The sequence below is a fragment of the Trachypithecus francoisi genome, unplaced genomic scaffold (assembly GCF_009764315.1).
Source record: "Trachypithecus francoisi isolate TF-2019V2 unplaced genomic scaffold, Tfra_2.0 Contig01579, whole genome shotgun sequence".
In the NCBI taxonomy this organism is placed as follows: domain Eukaryota; kingdom Metazoa; phylum Chordata; class Mammalia; order Primates; family Cercopithecidae; genus Trachypithecus; species Trachypithecus francoisi.
The window spans coordinates 10,513,443-10,537,662 of NW_022681442.1; the positions used below are offsets into that span (position 1 = coordinate 10,513,443).

At 35.8% G+C, this 24,220-nt stretch overlaps 1 protein-coding gene across 2 annotated transcripts in view; it reads right to left on the reverse strand.

The window, feature by feature from the left end:
- Window positions 1–24,220, reverse strand: part of WDR11 (WD repeat domain 11) — a 56,979-nt gene that overhangs the window by 30,938 nt on the left and 1,821 nt on the right. For both annotated transcript variants that reach the window (XM_033181025.1, XM_033181016.1), the window contains exons 3-11: window positions 18,374–18,527; window positions 17,210–17,383; window positions 14,587–14,773; window positions 12,315–12,480; window positions 11,766–11,880; window positions 10,418–10,613; window positions 10,016–10,119; window positions 6,202–6,378; window positions 3,638–3,722 (exon numbers count right to left, since the gene is read on the reverse strand). In XM_033181025.1, coding sequence (XP_033036916.1) covers window positions 3,638–3,722; window positions 6,202–6,378; window positions 10,016–10,119; window positions 10,418–10,613; window positions 11,766–11,880; window positions 12,315–12,480; window positions 14,587–14,773; window positions 17,210–17,383; window positions 18,374–18,527 — 1,358 coding nt within the window. The remainder of the gene's footprint in view (window positions 1–3,637; window positions 3,723–6,201; window positions 6,379–10,015; window positions 10,120–10,417; window positions 10,614–11,765; window positions 11,881–12,314; window positions 12,481–14,586; window positions 14,774–17,209; window positions 17,384–18,373; window positions 18,528–24,220) is intronic.

A 24,220-nucleotide genomic window follows, 5' to 3' on the forward strand; every position in this document is an offset into this window, starting at 1 on the left:
TTTTTTTTTTTTTTGAGACAGGGTCTCACTCTGTCACCCAAGCTGGAGTGCAGTGGCACGATCTCAACTCACTGCAACCTCTGCCTCCCAGGCTCAAGAGATCCTCCCACCTCAGGCTCTCAAATAGCTGGGCCTACAGTGTGTGCCACCATACCCAGCTAATTTTTGTATTTCTGTGAAATTTTCTTAATGGCTTTTGATTATAATACTAAAATTACATTAACTGAAACACAAAGCAGGATTTTAGCGTTCTCTTGGCTAGTATCTCTGAATATAAAATACAAATTATTTTCAAAATGGCAATGAAGAGGAAAAATTCATGTAAAAATAGAGTATCTTTGTACGATCATTCACAACATTTATCTCCCTGAGTAGTATATCCCTCAGAGTTAGTATCCCAAGTAACACTTATAATCAATTTCAATGTTACTCAACCATAAATATTATCTTAGCATGTATAAGTCAAGTATTTAGTGACATCTATAACCTGACTAATCCAGGACAATAAACCTTACTTAAAATTAATACACCTCTGATTAATTAGCTATTAAAACTTTCTGTGTTTGAAAAAAATGACAACATGTTTGACTTTTCAGAAGCATGTGTGAAATTCTTAGCACAAATCTTGGCTCAGCCAACATTTTAATTTTACTGCCAATATGATTCCTACTAACCTATGTGCGTATTTCAGCAGGAGATGTAGCATATGTACTGTAAGGATAAGTGAAGAGTTCAGGCTCTGAGGCTTGAAAGGCCTAAAGTGAATTCCATCTAGCTCCTTCACAGATTACTCTGTAATTTTCAGTTTCTTACTCTGTAGACTGGAAATACAATACCTGCCCCATACAATTGTAGTGGAGATTCAATGAAATGATGCATGCAAAGTATTAATACTTAACATAATCCCTAGAATAAGTAGTGATTAAATGGAGAGTTTCCACTGGTTAGTGTTGACCATAAAAGGAAACACCAGACACATAAGGCAAGGTGAAAGGAAATGTCGACAGAAGAGTAGATGGGAAAGAGAGAGAGAGAGAGGTGTCAGAATGGCAAGCTACAGACACTGCAACAGAAGAGAAGAGATGACTAACAGCCTGAAAGAGTCCAAACAGACACCTTTGTCACTGCACCTCAAAAGCCCAAAGTTTTTAAAGACATTATTATTCCACACAAATGTATTTGGGGAGAGGCTGTACAGGAACAGCCTAAGGTGGCAATAAACAGTCATCTGGGCTGCACCACAAAACAATGCACTTGAAACAATAAGACAGTGCAAACTTCTCAGAGATGTCCATCACAATCAGAAGCTGTGATACTTAAAAGGCTAACCTGGCCTGGCGCGGCGGCTCACGCCTGTCATCCCAGCACTTTGGGAGGCAGAGGCAGGTGGATCATCTGAGGTTAGGAGTTCAAGACCGGCCTGACCAACATGGTGAAACCCTGTCTCCACTAAAAACTACAAAAATTAGCTGGGCATGGTGGCATACACCTGTAATCCCAGCTACTTGGGAGGATGAGGCAGGAGAATTGCTTGAACCTGGGAGGCAGAGGTTGCAGTGAGCTAAGATGGTGCCACTGCATTGTAGCCTGGGTGACAAGAGCGCAACTCCATCTCAAAAAAAAAAGAAAGGAAAAAAACGTTAACCCTTCTCCATTAAGAAAATGTATGTACTCAGGATAATGTGTTTGCTAAGGGTTCACTGAGAATTTTTATACACAAGACCTAAATTTAATGTACAGAAAACAGAAAATGACCTTTCTTAAGCTTTCACTGAAAGATCATAAAAAAATACTGGAAACTGGCAGGGGGGGTCAGTGGCTCACGCCTGTCATCCCAGCACTTTGGGAGGCTGAGGTGGGTGGATCACTTGAGGTGAGGAGTTCAACACCAGCCTGGTCAACATGGTGAAACTCCATCTCTACTAAAAATATAAAATTTAGCTGGGCATGGTGGCATATGCCTGTAATCCTAGCTACTCAAGAGGCTGAGACACAAGAATCACTTGAACCCGGGAGGCAGAGATTGTAGTGAGCTGAGATCGCACCATTGCACTCTAGCCTGGGTGACAGAGTAAGACTCTGTCTCAAAAAACAAACAAACAAAAAACTGGAAATTCATATTTTATATGTGTAACTCTACAATCTATCATTGATAGGACACAAAAAAAAATAGCCTTGTGTTCAGCAGAATAATGCTATGGACAGTACAGGTACGCATTTTGGAACAGAAAGCAAGAAGCACTCTTCTGTCAATGTGGCCTTCCCTCACAGACAGCTCTGTATACACAGAACTCATAAGCAGATCAGGTCTTAAAAATCAAAGAATAAATGCTATGCAGTGTTCTGATGATGTTTAAACAAAGAATAAATAAGACAAATTAACAATTAAAATGACTTTATTTGAATTTGTCATAAGCAGTCCTACTGATGGATCATCATAGAAATGAAAAACATGCAGCCATAAAAAAGGAGTTCATGTCCTTTGCAGGGACATAAAGCTGGAAGCCATCATTCTCAGCAAACTAACACAGGAACAGAAAACCAAACACTGCATGTTCTCACTCATAAGTGGGAGTTGAACAATGAGAATACATACACACAGGGAAAGGAACATCACACACTGGGGCCTGCTGGGGGTTGAGGGGCAAGGGGAGGGAGAACATTAGGAGAAATATTTAATGCATGCAGGGCTTCAAATCTAGATGACGGGTTGACAGGTGCAGCAAACCACCATGGCACATGTATATCTATGTAACAAACCTGCCCAGTCTGCACATGTATCCCAGAACTTAAAGTAAAATTAAAGAAAAAAAAAGAAATGTGGTACATACACACCACGGAATACTATGCAGTCATAAAAAGGAATGAGATCATGTCTGTTGCAGGGATATGGATGGAGCTGGAAGCCATCATCCTCAGCAAACTAACACAGGAACAGAAAAACCAAACACCGTATGTTCTCACTCGTAAGTGGGAGTTGAACAATGAGAACACATGGACACAGGGAGGGGAATAACACACACCAGGGCCTGTCGGCAGAGGGCATCTGAGGGGAGGGGGAGCATCAGGACAAACAGCTAATGCATGTGCAGCTTAAAACCAAGGTGATAGGTTAATAGGTGCAGCAAACCACCAAGGCACGTTACGTATACCTATGTAACAAATGTGCACGTTCTGCACGTGTATCCCAGAACTTAAAGTAAAAATAAATTAAAAATAATGAAAGATAATAATTTTGAGCAAAATAAATAAATAAATAAAATAAACCTGAACAAGGCAACATAAGGACATCCAGTGAGAAAACAGCCTGGCCCTCAGGAGAAATAAATGAGGTGCAACAATATCAGTTGGTACAAAAATAGCTGTTTTTTGCCATTAAAACTGCAAAAACCGCAATTACTTTTGCAACAACCTAATAAAAGATAAAACATTCTCTACTGCTTATGTTCTTTAGACAACAAACAATTAGTTATCATTCTTGATTAACATAGCCATTAGTTGGACATGAATATTATTCGAACTTTTCAAATACTCACCACTGCAGATATCATTATGGAGTACTGAATGTAGAAAAGTCTACGAGAATTTTTTTTCTGATATGATGTTTGTGATGTCACCATCACGATGACGTACTTACTTGACTTCACATGAGTGGATGCTTAACTCCTTGTGTAGCAGACCACTGGTGAGATGGTACACCAGGACAGAACCGTTACTTGTACCTTTCAAAATGACATCATGGAAGATCATTAATTCAGTGGGAGTTCCAGCACTTTGCAAGAAAAGTCTTTTCTCAAGATTTTAATCACTTAACAACATTTATCTTTTATAAAAGAAACCCAAGCGATGTGCTTAAACAAACAAACAAAAAAGAATTAATTTCTCTGGTCCACTTCCTTATTTTAAAAAAATGGGCCTAACCTCATGTGCTCAAAAACCTTGCTTAATTCCAGGAATAGATTTTTCACAGAAAGATCTTAAAACTTACACTAATACACATACAATTTGAAGAAACACTTTCCTAAGCTTTTATACACATGGGAATTTATACTTTTTGAGATTCAGAAGGTTTATTGTAGCTGATCCTCAAATAAGCAATCTAGCAGAGCTCATTAACTAGGGTTATTCATTTTTCTTTACACAGTTTTGTTGTTGTTTTGTCTCTTATATTAAATAAACCCTGACGAGAGAGAAAAGTATGATGGTTAACTATGGTTTCTGCAATTAAAGAAACCTGGGCTCAAGCCCTGGCTCTTTCTTATACTCTTGGATGAATCACTTGCCCACACTAAATCTGTGTTTTCATCTCTTTAAAATGGGAAGAGTAGAAAATCTATTTGTTGGAGATTAAATGGGAAAACATAAAGCACTTAGCACAGTAATTGGCACAAAGTAAGCACTTGGTTAACTATTAGTATCCTGTTATCACTACAATTAACAGTTTACAGTTATTATTCCAAAGCTTTTCATGGTCTCAGGTAGTATGTCTGAAGTTTAAACGGAAGGGACATGGACATACATGAAAAAGTAAAGCTTCAGTCTCTATAGTGTTTTTATAAGTTAAGCAAGAAAAGTCCACAGTCTATATGGACAATCACTTTTGCACTGCACATGATTTAAAAATTAATGAATTCATACAAAGCAAGACAGTGGAAGTAAAAATGCTGGGCAAATTCCAATATTATCTTATTTGCTGAATAAAACTCCAGAAATCTTTTGCAAAACTATTCTAGAAAAACACATTGTACAGTTGTTTACATCTATCATCTATTTTATAATAATACCTTCTGGCACTGAGAAAGTAAATTACTAAAATTTTTCAATTAACGGAACTTCATAATAATCAAATGATTTCTATAATCTGAAAGTTTTAATAATGCTGAACCTATGATCTAATGCACTAGGGGCACTACAAGAATTAATTCCATAGTTGAACTCTTTATCTTTCTTAGTGACACTCTAGACAAACCTTTAGGCACTTATATTTTTACTCTGTTATACTAAATTCAGTAAATGATACTGACTACATACCAATACAGCTTATTCTACAATGGAAATCTCAGACCTTGCCATAACTCTTATTATATAGCTATCCCAAGGAATAATTTTCCCCAAGAAATTGACAAAATCCTAACTGACAAATCAGGAACACTGACATAATACATACATGCACATATGAAGCATACTGATGAATCCTAATTAAAATCTATTAATGGTGAAATATTAATAGTTTCTAAAGCAAAAATTAAACATTTATCTGCATTATATAAACCCGGACACATATACAGACAATTGAATCATAAAAATCAAATCACTTTCAAAACATAGGCACAGAAAAAAACAGAAGGGTACTACCAAACAGTAATACCCAAATGAGTCTTTAGCACTGAGAAGTCAGCCATGTTAGCCACAGAATAAATATGGTGAGGCTTTCACTACAAATCACATGTTAATAGACTGGGGGAGAAAGCCAGAAGCCAGCCAATTGCATCTTAAGAAGAAATGTTGAGTTTCAAACAAATACACGGTTTTTCAAAAGTTTTGGAGAAACGTATTTTAATCATGTGTACTATTTAATAGCAAACTAAATTTTGTTTTTTTCTCTATGCTGTAAAGAAAATTAGGTTCATCACATTACTATGAAATCAATGTGACAAAGTTGAAACCCAGATAAATTTTTCTACCTATAACATACAAATACACAATTTCAAACCAAAAGGCAAATCTTAATTTATAGGGACCATAGGCACTTTAAATAATATTTGATATATAACTCTTAGCAAAAGAAGAACCCTGCTTTTCTTAAACTATTAACCCTGACTATATTTTTAGTCAATAAAGACCCAACGAAAACTGACATGACATAAAGACTGGGGTGGTCCAATTACAGACAAGGAGCCTGGGATTCAGCACTGCAGGGATGAGCCTCCTGATATTTCAGAGATGAACGGACAGCGTCAGAGACTCGACTGTCCAGTCTCAGGTGGAAGAAGACTTAGCGTTCCAATTCAGTATAAGATGGTTGGAATAAAAGGACAGAAAAAAAATTTTTTTAAAGTTCCAGGATGAGTATTTACACAGTTTCACTTAGCCTCTACCTCCTTTTAAAGCATCCTAAAAGAGAATAAAGGAACTTCTAGAAACTAGAAAACCTAAACATCTTATAAAGTGAGTTAAAAAAAGACCAGGTCAGATACTCACCAACAGCCAGCAGTGGCTGATACATCTTGATGTTTTTTGTGGTCAACGGTGGACACATACGGATAGCAAACTGTGGTGCAGGCAGTCCTGAAAGCAGTCCCGTCAGCAGGAACTTGAGGTGCACTTCCCGCAGAATTGAACCTCTGGGATGTTCTTCCCCAGCAATTGCACTTTGCCCTGATTTGTAATAAAAATAACAAATATATTAACTATACTGTATGCAGATCTTAAAAAGCTAAAGAAAATTTTCAGTAGAAATGCTCTTCAGGTCTAAAAGTATAAGGTAGTACACTAGTGGCTGGAGTTATTAGGGACACCATGACTCCATACCTGGCTATAGGACTTAAATTGCATCGACTAACACATCAAAGGATAGATTACTCCCGAGTCCTGCTATCCAGAATTCAGGGACCTATGTATTCTAAGAGACACTGTTTCAGTCAATATTCCTGGTATTAAAGCACTACACAGGCTTCAGAAGAAAGCAAGATAACTTGCATTAGAGAACAGCTTCTGCAGATTGAACTACTGTACTGCATTCTCATTTTACTGCCTTTTGAAAGGGTTACTTTTCAATCTGATGTACTCTGTAAAGTACATACAAAATTGGTATTCACGAAAAACAGGTTTAAATAACTCATTCATAATTTCTAATAAGAAACCTTAATGTGTCAGTGTAATTACAAAACATAAGCTTTAGAAGTCAATATAAAATAAATGCAAATATATATTCATAAATCATGTGTATAATATATAAGCCATCACTGTCAATAGTTAAGACTTCAATGGCATATTTCCCAAACACCATTTGTACTTAGGTTAGCAAGTCTCAAACTAAAAAGATGACTCCATTAAAAATCATTCTAACAAAATCTAAATATAAACAGTACAACAAAATCAAGACTGTTCATTAAAAAGGTATACAAATTTCCTTCCTATAAACCACTATAGAATATTGGGATTAACCTGCCCAAAATAGAAAGAATATGCATGTATATACATATATGTCTACATACACATAAACACAAACATGTATATAGTGTGAAAGGAAAAATGTAAATTAAGTGGGTGGTGAATATAACCTTTTGAAGCTGTAAAGTTGTTTTAATAATGTTATTTTAAAATCCACAAAATATATAGAAAAAATAGCATTTTAATCCTATTAAAATGATCCCTTAGGATTAACCACATACTCAATACCAATCTCTCTGCCTAACTTTGGTTGAAAAAAGATGGAGGCTGGGCATGGTGGCTCACACCTGTGATTCCAGCACTTTGGGAAGCTGAGGCGGGTGGATCATGAGGTCAGAAGATCGAGACCATCCTGGCCAACATGGTGAAACCCCTCTCTACTAAAAATACAAAAATTAGCTGGGTGTGGTGGTGCACACCTGTAATCCTAGCTACTTGCCAGGCTGAGGCAGGAGAATCGCTTGAACCCAGGAGGCAGAAGTTGCAGTGAGTCGAGATTCGCTACTGCACTCCAGCCTGGTGACAGAGCAAGACTCTGTCTCAAAAAAATAAAATTAAATAAAAAATTAAAAAAGATGGAATATGAAGGAATAGGAAGCTTAACAGGTAAGGGCCACACATACATATGTTGGCTTTGAGTTGACTCCCAGGAAATGCCACATTTTTCTTCAAGTATTTTCCATCAGTGGCAATTCACAATGCAGGGCAGATTAGGCCTTAGTAAGTATCAGCATTTGTCCAGTGAATATAAATCAGCCTCTGTATTTACCTGAATTGCTTTCAATTATCACTAAGAACAGAGTGAACTTCAAATTAAAAGTTTAAATTAAAATGTTTTCAAGTATGAAGCTTTACTTAACACTTTAAAATCAACTACATTGTCAAGAACTGCTATACAATCGGTATCCATTTGTCTCTTAAAAATGTAATTTATATCACTTAGGTACCTAAATAGCATAAAATTTCAAACTTCTATGGGCTCCATATAACTGATTAGTGCTGTTCTTGTGTGTGTTTATAATTCTTTTCACTTTAAGTTTTCATATTAAGAGTAGAGAAGGTGAATTAACTCAAAAAATTGTGTTACCGATAAAACAAATTTTGCAAAACAAGTACTGTCCAGGCTTCCCCATATGGATTTATGTCTGGTAGAACAGATACCAGAGAGAAAGAATTTTAAATATAATAGTAAGTATCACTGAACAAAACAATTTCATAACTGGCCGAAATCATGAAAAATCTGAGGCTTAGAGATGGATGACGGTCTTGCCCAAGATGACAGTGGAGCTGTCAGGACCAGAGGCCATTGCTAAGGAGCAGGCTCCAGAGCCAGGATTACCTGGGTCACACTTTGGCTCTTCCTGTGTGACTGTGTGGTTTAAAGCCTTAATCTCTCTGGGCCTCAGTTCTTACATATATCAAATGGAGATAATATTACTTACAATGCAAAGTTGTAGCAAGGTAATACATAGAATATTTAGCACAGCATTTAACACAGTATTAAGTTCCCAATAAATGTGATCTGATTAATGTAATTAATAATGTAATGCCTTTTTTTTTTTTCTTTGAGACTGAGTCTCGCTCTGTTACCCAGGCTGGAATGCAGTGGTGCGATTTTGGCTCAATGCAACCTCCGCCTCCCAGGTTCAAGCGATTCTCCTTCCTCAGCCTCCCGAGTAGCTCGGACCACAGGCATGTGCCACCACACCTGGCCAATTCTTGTATTTTTAGTAGAGACAGGTTTCACTATGTTGGCCAGGCTGGTCTCGAACTCCTGACCTCAGGTGATCCGCCCACCTCGGCCTCCAGAAGTGCTGGGATTACAGGAGTGAGCCACCGCGCCCGGCCAATGCTCTTTCTAGCACATCACCTATCTAGCGTTTCAACAACAACAACAAAACCCTCCTAAATAATATCCGTTTTCAGTTACATTATGGTAGAATAAATAATAAAACAGAAAATCCTTCATAAACCATAGCAACAATTTAAAAAGAATTAGATGTCCAAATTGTTTTGCATATTTACAGTCTTACAATTTCAAGTAGCATAAAATTTGAAATCACAAATTCTCATTGTCCCTTTAATATATACTGGCCTCATAATTAAATAACTTTGAACATTTTATTTCCAAAAATGATTTGTTGAAAGAATCCCCAACATAAAAATAATTCATGTCAAAAAGTTAAAATAATCTTTTCTAACACTGCTCAGTTACTTTGTTCCTTCAGTAAATATTTACTACAAAACAGGAATGCACAAGGTACTGTGCTGAGTGCTGGGAAAGACAAAACGGAATCTAACACTGCACCACCCTTGTGATGCTTATAATTGATGAGATGACACAGAAGGAAAAACCCACACTTACAATACAGCTGATAACTGTTAGGAAAAACAAAAGAAGAGCATTTAAATGAGACTTGCGAGATTAAAGAAAACAACATCTGAGTTGAATATTGAATTAGGAGTAGCAGAGAGGAAGTATGTACTTCTTTCCAAGCTGAGGAACCAGCAAACAGCAAGGTCCTGAGTTGGCATAACAGCTCAGCATTGGCTCTAGGTCCAAAATCCAGATGCCTAACGTCATTGCTTTCATTACACCAGTGTCTCATGAATGAATGTCTTCTATTTCTAACATCTATACTGCAAACCTATGCTACTTTAGGCACTTTTCTACTTCAGTATTTTAAACCCCACTGATTTATTTAGGAAAGAATGATTCCATGTTCTAGTTTTCTCAAGCATTCACTTTTTTGACTTTAAAATGATTACAAGTGAGTGATTCTATTAATTTTGCCCTTCAGAAAGGATACTTAACATGGAGTTAGAGGGGAAAAAAGCTTACCAATCATGTTATCTAAGGAAAGGTCTGGGAGTTTATTCTGTAGCACTCCTACAGGAATTCCACAGAAAGACACTGGTGAATATAAAGGTGACACACCAGAACTACTGCAAAGACATAATAATTAGAAGGTTTTACATATTTAAAATCTGTATTACGTATTAGGAATTCAAATTATTAAGTCCAGATCATGGCATTCTATTTTTGTATTATTCACTCATCTTACCCATAGGTGAAATAGCTCTAGCAGATTTACATAATTCCCTAATAATCTAAAGCCTTAATTATTACCTTAAAAATATTTTTATAGGAAACCAGCCCTCCTATTTTTATGATTATGGAAATTTTTTATAAAACAGAAAAAAAAAAAAAAAAACCCCAAAACCATGATCCTGTTGAATTTACCTGTTCCGTGAATTTCGATTACAAACTGCAGACTTGAGTTCCCATATCATGACCCTGCCATCACTCACTATGAGGGCTGCTGCATTCTCATTGACAGGACAGCACACCATACTGAAGGGACGGACGGTTTTTGTCACCCTGATTGCATCACACTGGCTTCGTAAATCATAGGTAAGCTCCTGAACTGGATCTGGATCTTCACATAAAATTGTTTTAAATATCAGAAAGCAGCCATATCAATACCACTACTGTTTGTTTTAATTTAAATAAAACCTCAACTAAATTTGGGTATCACTCCTTCACGAATGCAGTGTCAAGCATGGCTTCACTTTTTACAATTGCTAAATTTTTTCTGAATATAAAGATAGTTCACTTAATGATTGTACTAAGTTTAATCTCCAAAATAACAACTATAATCAAGATATCTTGTTTTTCAATATTTTTAAAATAAAGTCAATGCTTTGAAAAAGGATCAACAGTGATATATAATTAATGAATAAATTTCCATCACTATTTGTAGTAGTCTATAAGCCTGAAAATAACTGTACTTTCCAAAAGACATGAAAATCACTTTGATCTTTACACAGTATATAATTTCACAACAACATTATTTCCATTCTCCGAGACAAGACTGACTTGACAACTGAGACTTAGTAACCTCTGTCACTTTACAATGGAAGTTCTTTTTTTTTTTTTTTTTTTTTTTTTGAGACGGAGTTTCGCTCTGTCGCCCAGGCTGGAGTGCAGTGGCCGGATCTCAGCTCACTGCAAGCTCCGCCTCCCGGGTTTACGCCATTCTCTCGCCTCAGCCTCCCGAGTAGCTGGGACTACAGGCGCCCGCCATCTCGCCCGGCTAATTTTTTGTATTTTTTTTTTAGTAGAGACGGGGTTTCACCGTGTTAGCCAGGATGGTCTCGATCTCCTGACCTCGTGATCCGCCCGTCTCGGCCTCCCAAAGTGCTGGGATTACAGGCTTGAGCCACCGCGCCCGGCCCCCACAATGGAAGTTCTTACAGCCAACAAGTCAAGAGGGTATAATAGTAAAGGCACACAAGGTTGGACTTGCACTGAAAAAAAATTCCAAAAGATAATATCAACTTGGCTCATGGATATGATCAAGAAACACAAAATTTTACTCTCTTTGATGTATACAGGAGGTGCACTGTTTTAACATCAAGAGATTAATCTCGGGCTTATACTTTTTTATGTCTCTTATTATAACCATATTTTAAACTTCCTCAAGGCAAGGAGTATCATTAACTCTATACCTTGGCTAGTATTTACCACATCAAGCTTTATAAAATAATTTTGAAGAAAAATATAACATTATTGTGAGACAGAAACTTACCTGGTTCCTCATTTGAAGTGGTGAAAATGTTATTATACGATCTTCGAACACGTAAAGTTATACAACCATTTTCATGTAGACAAAATAAACCATCACGCTGAAAGCAGGGTATTACCTTTAAATAGATGATTTATTTATTTTTTAAAACACAATAGATTAATAAAGTATATACTGTGAAACTCAAATTCATATTTAGGTAATACGGGTGAAAGAAAAAAAAAGAAACAAAAATAAACAAATCTCCAAACTTTAAAACTAAATGTACATTTAAAATATCCATTTATAATTCTAAAACAATTTGTCTTTATCCATGTAACTTAAATAGTTCAATAAATATCTCAGGATCAGTCACAATTTCTAGGATAAATCAAACCAATCAAAAGTACAGAAAAAAAATCTAAAATCAATCTAAAATAGTGTTGTTAGTCTTTCAATAAATCAAAAAAAGAAAGTGGAGAACTGAAGACAAGACTTATGCGAGATTATGGCCTTCTTTTAATATAACACTCTCAATAATTTTGAGTAATATAATTTATGAATTGTAGATACCTGTAAAAACGGAACTCCTGTGCGTTCTATTGCAATCACACCCACTGTCTGATTCACCTCAAGGTCAAGGATTAAAATCTCTCGAGGATAGAGCAACAACATGTGATTCCTTTTTGAAGGCAGGTATGCCAACTGAAGGCAATCATTGAGAGTTATGAATTCAGCACTGGAAAAAGTAAACATTTACTTGGGTCAAAGATTTCATTTATATGAGAGCTAATAAAAGATTTAATTTTGTACTTTACACATAAAAATTGACAATAAAAATGTACAACTCTTCCCTGAAATGACCAACATGGGTTGGTATCCAAAACTTAAGACCTCTACTATGTACCAAAATCCAAACGATAATAATGTTGTATAGGACAGGTAGAAATGTCAGTGTTTCTACGTTTTTGAAATATTAGTAAAGTAGTATAATATTATTAAGTCTATACAAGACATTGTAAATGATGATATAATAATTGTAAATGATGATATAATAATAGCTGGCATGCATAAGATAGTTTTATTTTACTTTTACTTTGTCATTAAAAGTACTAGACAAACTGTTAAAATCAAGACTCAGGATGAAAACATCAACATTTAGGGTAATTAGGGCCCCTGGACCAGGAGTTACTGGACTATCTGTATGGTTTTGGGTCAGTAACTTCCCCTTGGCTGCCTGCATTCACTTTTAAGCTGTCTTAAATCTTTTTTGAGACAAAGTTTCACTTATATTACAGCATTTTCTTGTGTGTAAATAAAACAGGTCAAACTACAAGGATTTTAAGAGATTGTTAGGGTCTGAAAAATCATTTTAATAATTTGTGATTGTTGCATACATTTAATCACCTTTTCTATATTAAATATATTTCAATAGGAATAGACATACAATTATGTACTATTTTCACTTTACATACTAATTTTATTAAAAGGCTTTGAAATTTAAAGTAAAGTTAGTTTACAAAACTAGAAAGAGACATTTTTATTGCATTAAAATCCTGACTGCCATGTCCTAGTTAGGTGAGCTTGAGTAACTGTATTTAAATTGGTGTGGGACTCAGTTTTCCTTATTTGTAAAATGGGAATATTACTACTGCCAGAATTGTAGTAAGAGTACATGAATTAATAGCTGTGAAAGCACCCAGAGCAGTTCTACATGAAGAAATAATGTATTTCCCCAATAATTCATATGAGAGAAAACTTAAGAAATATAAAACATAAAACTATTCAGACTGCCAAATAATTTCTTGTTTATGAGAGGGAATACATAAAAATAGAAAGTTCTCTTAAGATACTTAAGAAGTAACCTTAAGTCATTTTGGCACAGGGTGAGAGATAAATTAACTAGTGAGCTTAACCAGCCTACGGTTTAATATATAAAAGTAACACCTACACACGTGCAAAATGTATTTGTAGAGCTATTTGTACCACATATTTTTCAAGTAGTTACTTACCAAGCCTAGACAGAGTAATCTTGGCATACTAAAAATAAAGGCTATCTGAAAATGAATGCCAAAACAAATAAAAAAAGGCTGCCAAAGCAATAATATACAGATTATAGCTACAGGAAAAAGAAAGAAACCTATTTCGAATACATCAAATTACTTAAAATAAACTTTTATTCAGTTGTAATTTCTTAAGCAGTAACAGCCGACATCTTCTAAATAAATGACTAAGTATCAATGGCATTATATGCTTTACTTACATTATTGGATCTATTGATCTTTAAAACAACCCTACGAAATACTTTAAAGCGTTACTTTAGAGACTGGGAGAGAGAAATCTGAGTAAGATTAAAGTAGTTTCTCAAAGTCACATAACTACAGCTTCTTCCGGAGCCTTGACTCTTAACCAAGATGGGAGACATCTTTACCTGCATAAGAAAAACACTCCGATTTCACTGCTTAATGAGAATGCACAGCACTTAAGTCAGGAAAATGTATTTAAAATGAGTATCCAGCTTTTGTGCCCAAACTTTTAATGCATTCAATGACCCAAACTTTAGGATCATCACGATTTTCACAAGTAAAAATCAGAATTCAAAAATTTTAATCTATAAAGGTCAGTGGGGAAGTTGAGCACAGTTAGTGGAAACAAAGCCAATGTTAAATGCTGAATCTCCTCTTAGGGCAGGGAACAAAATACATATTTTTTTCCTCTAATAAATTCAAAATTAGAAATGAGAAAAAGTGAGATTAAAAAAAAATCAGTCTTTGTATATCTCCAAAAATGATGCTTTCATATAGGATAAGTAGATGAATGTTGTTATTTTACACTTGTAACTTACCTAGGTTTCTCTTGAGTGATTAAAATTTTTACTTTATTTAGAGCTTTCTTGGCACCTGTGGCTGTGGCCAGCTTGTTGTGAGCTGGGCTAGAGTGTGGGCTAGATATGTAAACTTTTTTCCCAGGGCCTGAGGGAGGCTTGGATGGGGAGAAGTCTGAGATGAAAACAATACCCTCGCTGGTGAGCACTATATTGAGAAAACCAAAATTCTGATTAAAGTTTAATCAAGTTTAGCATACAGTTTTATTCCAATACAATTTTGAGAGCAATATAATGATAATTTTAATAATATGTAACTGGCAATGTTACGCAGTCATAACATAATGGGAATGTTCTCCAAGTTGAAGAGAAACAGGTGGTCCATTACAATTCATCAGAGGCCTCCAAGCTTGGCATTCTAAATTATTCTTATATTAAAAAGATAACATAAGGTTATTGGCAGAAAGAACAAGTGTTTGTTCTTCTAAATAAATTCAGTGCATGGACTTTCATTAAAAATCTTTCCTTATTATCCTAAGCACTTTGTGAGGTAGAGGCGAGCAGACCATGAAGTCAGGAGTTCGAGACCAGCCTGATCAACATGGTGAAACCCCGTCTCTACCAAAAATACAAAAATTAGCCAGGCGTGGTGGCACACACCTGTAATCCCAGCAACTCAGGAAAGAGAGGCAGGAGAATTGCTTGAACTGGGAGGCGGAGGTTGCAGTGAGCCGAGATAGCACCACTGCACTCCAGCCTGGGTGACAGAGCGAGACTCCATCTCAAAAAAAAACCAAAAAACAAAGAACAAAAAAAAACTTGAACATATCCCATAAGTTCAACAACAACAACAACAAAAAAAGCCTTACTTAAGAGGCTCTGCATATCCCAATTAGCTAAGTTCAAATATTTGATTTGATGATACCAAATTTTTATCCTGAGCTACTCAGTCTCAATATATTTCCTTTTTCTTCTCAAGCATCAGATCGAATCTTGAGATGATTAAAGAATATTATTTTCCCTTAATATTTAGAAAAAAAAAGTAGTGGACCCACAGTGACTTACTAAGTGTACATGAAACAAAAATAGTCAAGGAAGGAGCACCACATTTAGCAATACAAATTATGCCTTTTTATGACTGAAAAAATGATCCCCCTCAACAAGGGGCTAATACTGGAAGATATGAGCAGAAAAACCTTACTACCCTGGGTCCCGGCCCTTAGCAAGGCTTCTCTAAGCACAGGGAACAAGGGCGCATTCAAGAGTTATGACAGCCCTAGCAGCACATTCAATCTGAGTAAACCAAAGGTGTTAGGTCAGCTGACACTCTGAAACACACAATGCTTTCATCAACCAAATTGCAGAGATGTAAAGAGCTGATGCAATCAAGTTAGCTGAAAGTCTTGCTGCCTTTTCAGGTTCCAGAACTCATCCTTCAAGGTCCCCTTTGCCTCCCTTCCTTCGTGATGTCTTTCTTCCCTGACTCTGCCAACTGGGCCAGCCCTCCTAGGTGTTTCCCCAGCACTGCACCTAAGTGAGCAAACTGGTGACCGAGTGAGTGTATGTATGCACACGTTCATATACATTTATATACATAAAAGCCTAAACACATTGTAGCATATTTATAGAGCCACATTTCCCATGTTATTATAATTTCGCCTTGTCTGCCTTTCTTTTCCTCCTTTAACATATGCAGACACACACATGCCCCTCAATAAAAGTTGATGGGTAAAATAATTTTGAGTCATTCAAATCCAGGAAAAACATTTCTTACCATAGCTAATTTCCTTACCTCCTTCACATTTCTGATCATTATCAAAGTGAAGCCTACTTTGACCACTTTATCTCATACAACTTGCATGCTCTCATCCCCCATTCTTCTGCATCCCCTTTATCCTGTCTTTATATCACCTGTCACCTCTTACTACACTAGAATTTATTAATTCATTGTGTTCATAGTTTATGATATGACTTCTTCTCACTAGAATGCAAACTCTGTGAAGGTTCCTGCCTTCTGGGTTCCGAGACATCTTGGTTCCCAGGAGAGTAGTAATAGCGCAAGAAATATCTGTTGGATGATTAAATATTTTCTAAACAATTTAGCCATAAAAATATCTAAAGCAAATCTCATTTTTAGACCATTAGCTCAGGAAAACATTTAAAGCATATTAGCAAAAACTACCTCTGCAAGAAAAAATTTGCTTAGGCTTATTTCTTCTTTACATGCATCTGTTTATGGCACTCAAAATGAATGGCGTGAATTAGTACAATTTTTTAAAAAGCAAGAACTTAACTTGGCCACAGACTGAATGAAACCCTTGATTCAAGTTATTTAAATGTTCTTAGAAAAACTAATTAAGTCTGGAGTGTCAAAGTCTCTCTGTCCCTGGCTAGTCTAATACTATTTACAAATTCAACACAGAGAAGGTGTAGCTTGCTGATTTAAACTTTTAATTATCACATTTGCAAATGATTGAGTCTATGTATTAGGAGCTGCAGATACATGGACTAGACATGCTTCTCCACTTAACCCAGTCATTTTAACATTATAGATGTATAATGTGTGCATGTGTATATCTCATGTACATAGCATTACTATATTATAAATATCTCAACTCGTTTTCCACAAATAACTGTTACTCACAAGTTAAATGTGAGGGGTCAAAAGGGTCAAAAGAAAAAGAAAGGATGTTATCTGCGTAGCTCTTCTTCCACAGTTTGGTGCCGGTGTCGGCATTCCAGAGCACAATGTAATTCGGTGGGTGGATAGCAAGCAGCAAATCGCGAGAAGCATCTTGATTCCACAACCACTGAACATCTGCAAAGTCCGGATAAAGAAAGGCAAAATTCAGAAACGACACTCTCCAAAAGCCTTGGCTAACTTATCCTTGATGTTTCGTTTTTTAAATATAATCCTTAAAAACTTAACCACCAGCCCCAAATGTGACGTGTGTGTGTGTGTATGTCAAGATTCCAGGAAAAAAAAAAAACTTATTTCATATAAAAATAAGTTGTCTGGTTAAAATCTCAAGGTCAAAATTTTGAAGTAATCTGAAATATTACTTCAAAGAAAATAAAAAGCAATTTGCCCTACTCATTACTTAAAACTATAAAATCAAGATAAACTCTCCTAGCGACAACCAAGATGTCAGACTTTCCTGATGTTTCTGTGGAATTACTTAACGGAACTTTACAGTTTTTCATGGTTTTTCAAAAAATAAACAGAATATGTAAAGATCCAGTTCAGTACCTAGTACACAGTTAAGTATTTCATAAATATTTTTTAAATAGTCATTTAAAAAATGCATTCAGTCAAGAGAGCCACTAGAGGATTTGAGTCTAAAGAATACTGTACTGGTTTTAGGTCAGTAACATGAAGTAAGCAAATAAGCAATCTATATGGAAATGAGAATAAAATTTTGTTCACCTCTGTTAATGAACAAATTACTTAATGTAGAGTAAGCACTGATGGCTAGTTCCTAACAGCAGTGGCCAATTTGCCTTATACTGTAGCTTAGATTATAAGATTGTAACACTTAATTTTTCTTATCATGCTTGACTGAGGCTGATATTGAAATTAATGAGTTTTACCAAAGCACAAATCAGTTGAGATTTGAAGAAATATGCCTAGAAGTTTATTAATAAGGAAAGAAAGCCAGATTTAGATCAGTAGAAAAGGCAAAACATAATCAAGAGCTAACTTGGAATTGATAAAATTAAATCAACGGGGGAAAACCCCCAAAACCAAAAAACCGCTCCAAGAGTAAGTATATCAACATGCCCACTTAGGTGAGCAGACTTTCCTCACCCTGGATAGGCTTGGCATGCTCTTGGATCTCACACTGAGCTACTCCTGCTGCTACATCCCAGACGATGATCTTCCCATTGACATCAGCAGAAGCTAAGCGCAAGCAATATGGTGAGCCAATGTTATGGTGATAGTTTTCCCTGGCCCATTTAACCTAGTATCAAGAAGAAATCAAATCAAGTAAATACTTGCACTGGATGAAATGGAACATAATTTTCACAAAACATCAACCAGAACCCATACTACATTTACATTATATAAATATTTAGCAAGAATAAACAGAAAACGGGTTTTCATTTTGAAGGCAGCATTTTTGTTACTTTGGTATATATTTTTAACTGCAGTTAAAAAATTGTTTTTTAACACATCACAATGCACCTGCTTTAAAATATGAAAAATGATTCACAGCCTTAATATTTTGGGAAACTTAGGTTAAAACCCCAGGATGCCTTGGAAATCAGTTTTCCTAAAATCTAATTTATGACAAAATACCTAAAATCACATTTAGCAGAATGTTTTTTCTTTATTCTAGTCTCCTAACTAAAAGGGGACAACTTAGAAACACAAAAACCTTGCAGAGGGAAAGTTAGGAGAAGGCAAAGGTAAACGAAAAACTCTAGCTGTCTCCCTCTTTCACAAAATATTAAGTTTTTCTCTAAAAAAAAAAAAATGCTTCATGCCTCTAGCAACAATATTAAGAATAGAATTTTTAAAATAAAAAACACAAGAACTCCAGGGCAAATCTGATTAAATTCTTGAACAATGAATACTGACAGAGTAAGGGATAAATTTCATAGTCCTCACTAGGAGTCAGTCGTTCCCTGGTCACTACCACCCCTCTCTTCTCAGTATCCTGCTTATTTTCTTCAAAGCATTAACTACACAATTTGTACTTATTTTATTTACATTCTTTTTGCCTGTTCATGAGTCCATCAACTGTCGGTTCCATAGGGCAGACCATGTAGTCTCTGTTCGCATTTCTATCAGACTTAGTACAGTGTCCAAAAGCTCCGCTTAATAAGTAGATTTAAATGCCACAAATCTATAAATATATACAAATGTATATATCCATACATGTGTATAAAGATAAATACACTCATATATAATGCTAAGGTAGGAAAGTAAGCCAACCAGTTGCAGTAGTATTCATGAAAAAGATGGAAACAGCGTTTTCTGAAAATGAGTGTGAATAGGCCTTAAGGTTTTCCTGGAATAGATCTTTTGCTCAGGCAAAAATTTTTCAATGAAGTGTGTATGTGTATATATGCATACGTATGTGTGCATGTATATTTGTATGTGTATATGTTTGAATATATATCAGTTCATAGGTATAGAATGTGTATGAATAGAATATGTATAGTGTATATATGTGTATACAGTCAATTCTAGTTATTTATAGATTCTGTATTTGTCCATTTACCTACTCACTAAAATTTGCAACCTCAAAATCAATACTTGCAGTGCTTTTGTGGACAAGTGCAGAATGGTGAAAAAATGTCACCCAACATACATGTGTGTTCCCAGCTAAAGCCAAATAAGAATTCTTGCTTTAGTTTTTACAACTGCAAAACAAGTGTTCATGTCATGATTTATTTAGTACCACATTTTTCACATTTTTGTTCTTTTTGCTGGTGATTTAACTATTTAAATAGGTCCCCAAGCATAGTGCTTCTACTGTTTCTAAGTATGAGAAGTTGTGATGTGTCTTACAAAACATACATATATATGTGATGAGCTTTGCTCAGGCATGTGTTGTTGGCTATGAGTTCAATGTTAGTGGATCAATCAACATATTAAATAATATGTCTTTAAATGGAAACACATATAAAGCAAGGTTATGTAATGATCAGTTGATGAAAATGTTGTGACCAGAGCCTCACAAGAACCTAACCCCTAGGAGCAAATAAAGTTTCAGTATTCACTAATTCAGTGTATGCAACAACTTCACAGAATATAGCTATCATGAATAACAAGAAGTGACTGTCTCTATGTGTACATATATGTTTGTATATGTGTATATATTTGTATATGTATGTGTTGAATCCCATTTAGGTAAACTCCAAGCCATGTATATATATATATATATATATTTTTTTTTTTTTTTTAATAATCAAACTATTGAAAACCAAGGTTAAGGAAATCTTGAAGGTAATCAGAGGAAAAAAGAAATAATGCTGAGAAACAAAGACAAAAATTTCTCATCAGAAACTATGTAAGCTGGAAGATAGTGGAGTGATTTTGTTGTTTTTTTTTGAGACAGAGTCTCACTCTGTTGCCCAGGCTGGAGTGCAGTGGCACCATCTTGGCTCACTGCAACCTCCACCTCCCAGGTTCAAGCTGTTCTCATGCCTCAGCCTCCCAAGTAGCTGGGACTACAGGTGTGCACCACCACGCCTGGCTAATTTTTGTATTTTTAGTAGAGATGAGGTTTTGCCTTGTTGGCCAGGCTAGTCTCAAACTCCTGACCCCAGTGATCCATCCACCTCGGCCTCCCAAAGTGCTGGGATTACAGGTGTGAGCCACTGTGCCTGGCCAATGGAGTGATATTTGTAAAGTACTATTAGAAAAAAAAATTGTAAGCCCAGAATTCTATATCCTTTGAAAATTATCTTTCAAAAACAAAGGTGAAATACTTTCTCAGAGAAATAAAAGCTAAGAAAATCAACCAGTATTAGACAGGCACTTCAAGAACTTACAGTAAATTCTTCAGTAGATGGGAATATAATACCAGACTGAAACTTGGACCTACATAAAGAAATAAAAGCTCCAGAAATGCCAAGGGGCAGTGTAGGGGAAAGGAAACAGAGAGGGAAAGAGAAGGTAAATATATTTTTCCCAAAACACCCTATACTTTACATCAGACTTGATGAAAGACTGAATGCTTTCCCCCTAAGCTCAGGAACATGACAAGAGTACCCTCTCACTACTCCCATTCATTGTAGTAGAAGTCCTAGCCAATGCAACATGGCAAGAAAAAGAAATAGAAGACACAGATTATCAAAGAAAACATTAAACTGCAGTCACTTGCAGTGACATGACTGTCTACTTAGAAAAATTCACCCAAAATTACTATTAAATAGATCTAAGTGAAGGTAGCTAGATTACAGAATATAGGTCAATAAACAAAAATTAATTGTATTTTTCCCTACTTCACATCATATATAAAAATTAACTCAAAATGGATTAAAAGCTAAAGCTCTAAAATTCTAAGAAAAAACCAAAGGTATATATCTTCTTGATATTGGAGAAAGCAATGGTTTCCTGGATATGACACAAAAAGTACAAGCAACAACAATACAAAATAATAAATTGGACTACATCAAAATGAAAAAGTTTTGTTCTTCAAAAGACACCACCAAGAACGTAAAAAGATAACCCACAAATTGAGAGAAAATATTTGTAAACCATGTATCAATCAAGGTCCAAAAATATGACATGAAAAATTCTAGAAATAAACAATTCATAAATTATGCACTTTTCTGAATAGCATGATGAAATCTCCCACTGTCCTGTTCCATCCTGCCTCAATCATAAATCAACCCTTTGTCCAGAACATCCATGCTTTATACAGCACTTGCCCTTAGCAGCCACACTGATTATCAGATCAACTGTTGTGGTATCTCAGTGCTACATTCAAATAACCCTTATTTTACTTTATAATACCCCCAAAGTGCAAGAGTAGTAATGCTGATGTATTATTATAACTGTTATCCTTTATTATTATTAGTTATTATTGTTAATCTCTTATGCCTAATTTATAAACTTGATCATAGGTAAGTATGTATGAGACAAAACAGTATATACAGGGTTTGGTTTATAAACTTTATCATAAGTAAGTAAGTATGAGAAAAAACACAATATATATATAGGGTTTGGTACTATCCAGGGTTTCAGGCATCCACTGGGGTCTTGGAACATTTCCTTTCTGGATAAGGGAGGACTACTGTACACAAAGAAATCTTACAACTCAATTATAAAAAGATAAATAATATAATTTTAAAATGGGCAAAGGACCTGCATAGACATTTCTCCAAAGAAGATATACAAATGGCCAATAAGCACATGAAAAGATACTCCACTTTAGCCATCAGGGAAATGCAAACCAAAGCCACAATGAGAATCAATTCATACCCATTAGGATGGTTATAATCAAAAGAACAGAGAATAGCAAGTGTTAGTGAGGATTTGGATAAATTGGACTCCTCATACATTACTAATGGGAATGCTAATTTGGAAAACAGTCCAGCAGTTCCTCAAAAAGTTAAACAGAGTTACCATATGAGTCAGTAATTCTACCCCTAGAAATATACTCAAGGTAAATGAAAACACAAGTTCACACAAAACTTGCACATGAATGTGCAAAGCAGCATTATTCGTAACAGGCAAAAATTACAAAATATCCAAACGTCCATGAATAAAATAAATGTGATACATCTTTACAGTGGAATATTATTCATCAGTAACAAGGAACAGAGTATTGACATATGCTACAACACAGATGAACCATGAAAACATTATGCTAAGTGAAAGAAGTCAGGCACAAAAGACCACAAATTATATGATTCAATTTATATGAAATGTCCAGAATGGGCCAGTCTACAGACACAGAAAGGAGATCAGCGGTTGCCAAAGGATGAGGGAAATCGGGAAAATGGAAAATGACTGCTAGTGGATACACGGTTTCTTTTTGAGGTAATAAAGTCCATTGTAATTGTGGCTGCATAACTGTGAATATACTAAAAATCACAGAATTGTGCATTTTAAATGAGTAAATTTTATGGTATGAGTATCTCAATAAAGCTATTATTTAAAAAAGAAAAAGAAAAAGACTCCAAATCTCTATGTCTAATCCTGACCTCTCTCCTAAAGCTTGGATCACTATAATGCAATACATTACAGGCACCTCAGACTTTGCTGTTGAAAACCTAAAATTCACTGACTTCACAGATGCTTACCTCTGATAACTAGAAACACTGTCATTCAATTACACCAAAAGAAACCTTGGAGTCACTCTATTCTCTTACTCTCCTTTATACTGATCACTATAAAGGCTATCAGGTTTATCTCTTAGGCAGCTCTTAAATATGACTTCTCCATGCCCCAGCTTTATTTTAGGCCCTTAGAATTTTCCGCCAAAATTACTGCAAAAGTCCCCTAAATGATCTTACTGCCTCCAGTCTTGCATTTCTCCAGCAGATCTTCCACTGCTGCCAGAGTTTTTCTAAGATGCAAATGTGGTCACATCAATCTCATACTCAAAAATCCAAACTCCTGCTGGGCGCGGTGGCTCATGCCTGTAATCCTAGCACTTTGGGAGACTGAGGCAGGTGGATCACAAGGTCAGGAGATCGAGACCATCCTGGCTAACATGGTGAAACCACGTCTCTACTAAAAATACAAAAAATTAGTCGGGTGTGGTGGCGGGCACCTGTAGTCCCAGCTACTCAGGAGGCTGAAGCAGGAGAATGGCGTGAACCCAGGAGGTGGAGCTTGCAGTGAGCTGAGATGGTGCCACTGCACTCCAGCCTGGGCAACAGAGCGAGACTTCTTCTCACACACACACAAAAAAATAAAAATAAAAATAAAAAAAATCCAAACTCCTTCATAATCTTATAAAACTTTCAGAACAGACAGCTGAATCTCTCTGGCTGCCTCTTATTCCATCACTCTTACAAGTGTGCCATCTTTATGGCACGCTACTTACTTCTGTGTATATTCTTGCTCTTCCCTGCAATGCTCCTTGTCAATTTTTTACTTGGCTAACTACTGTCTACTAGTCTTGAAACTGAAAAAACGTCTGTGACTCTCCTCACAACCAGGCAATGTGAAGCTCCTCTGTTTTCTCAC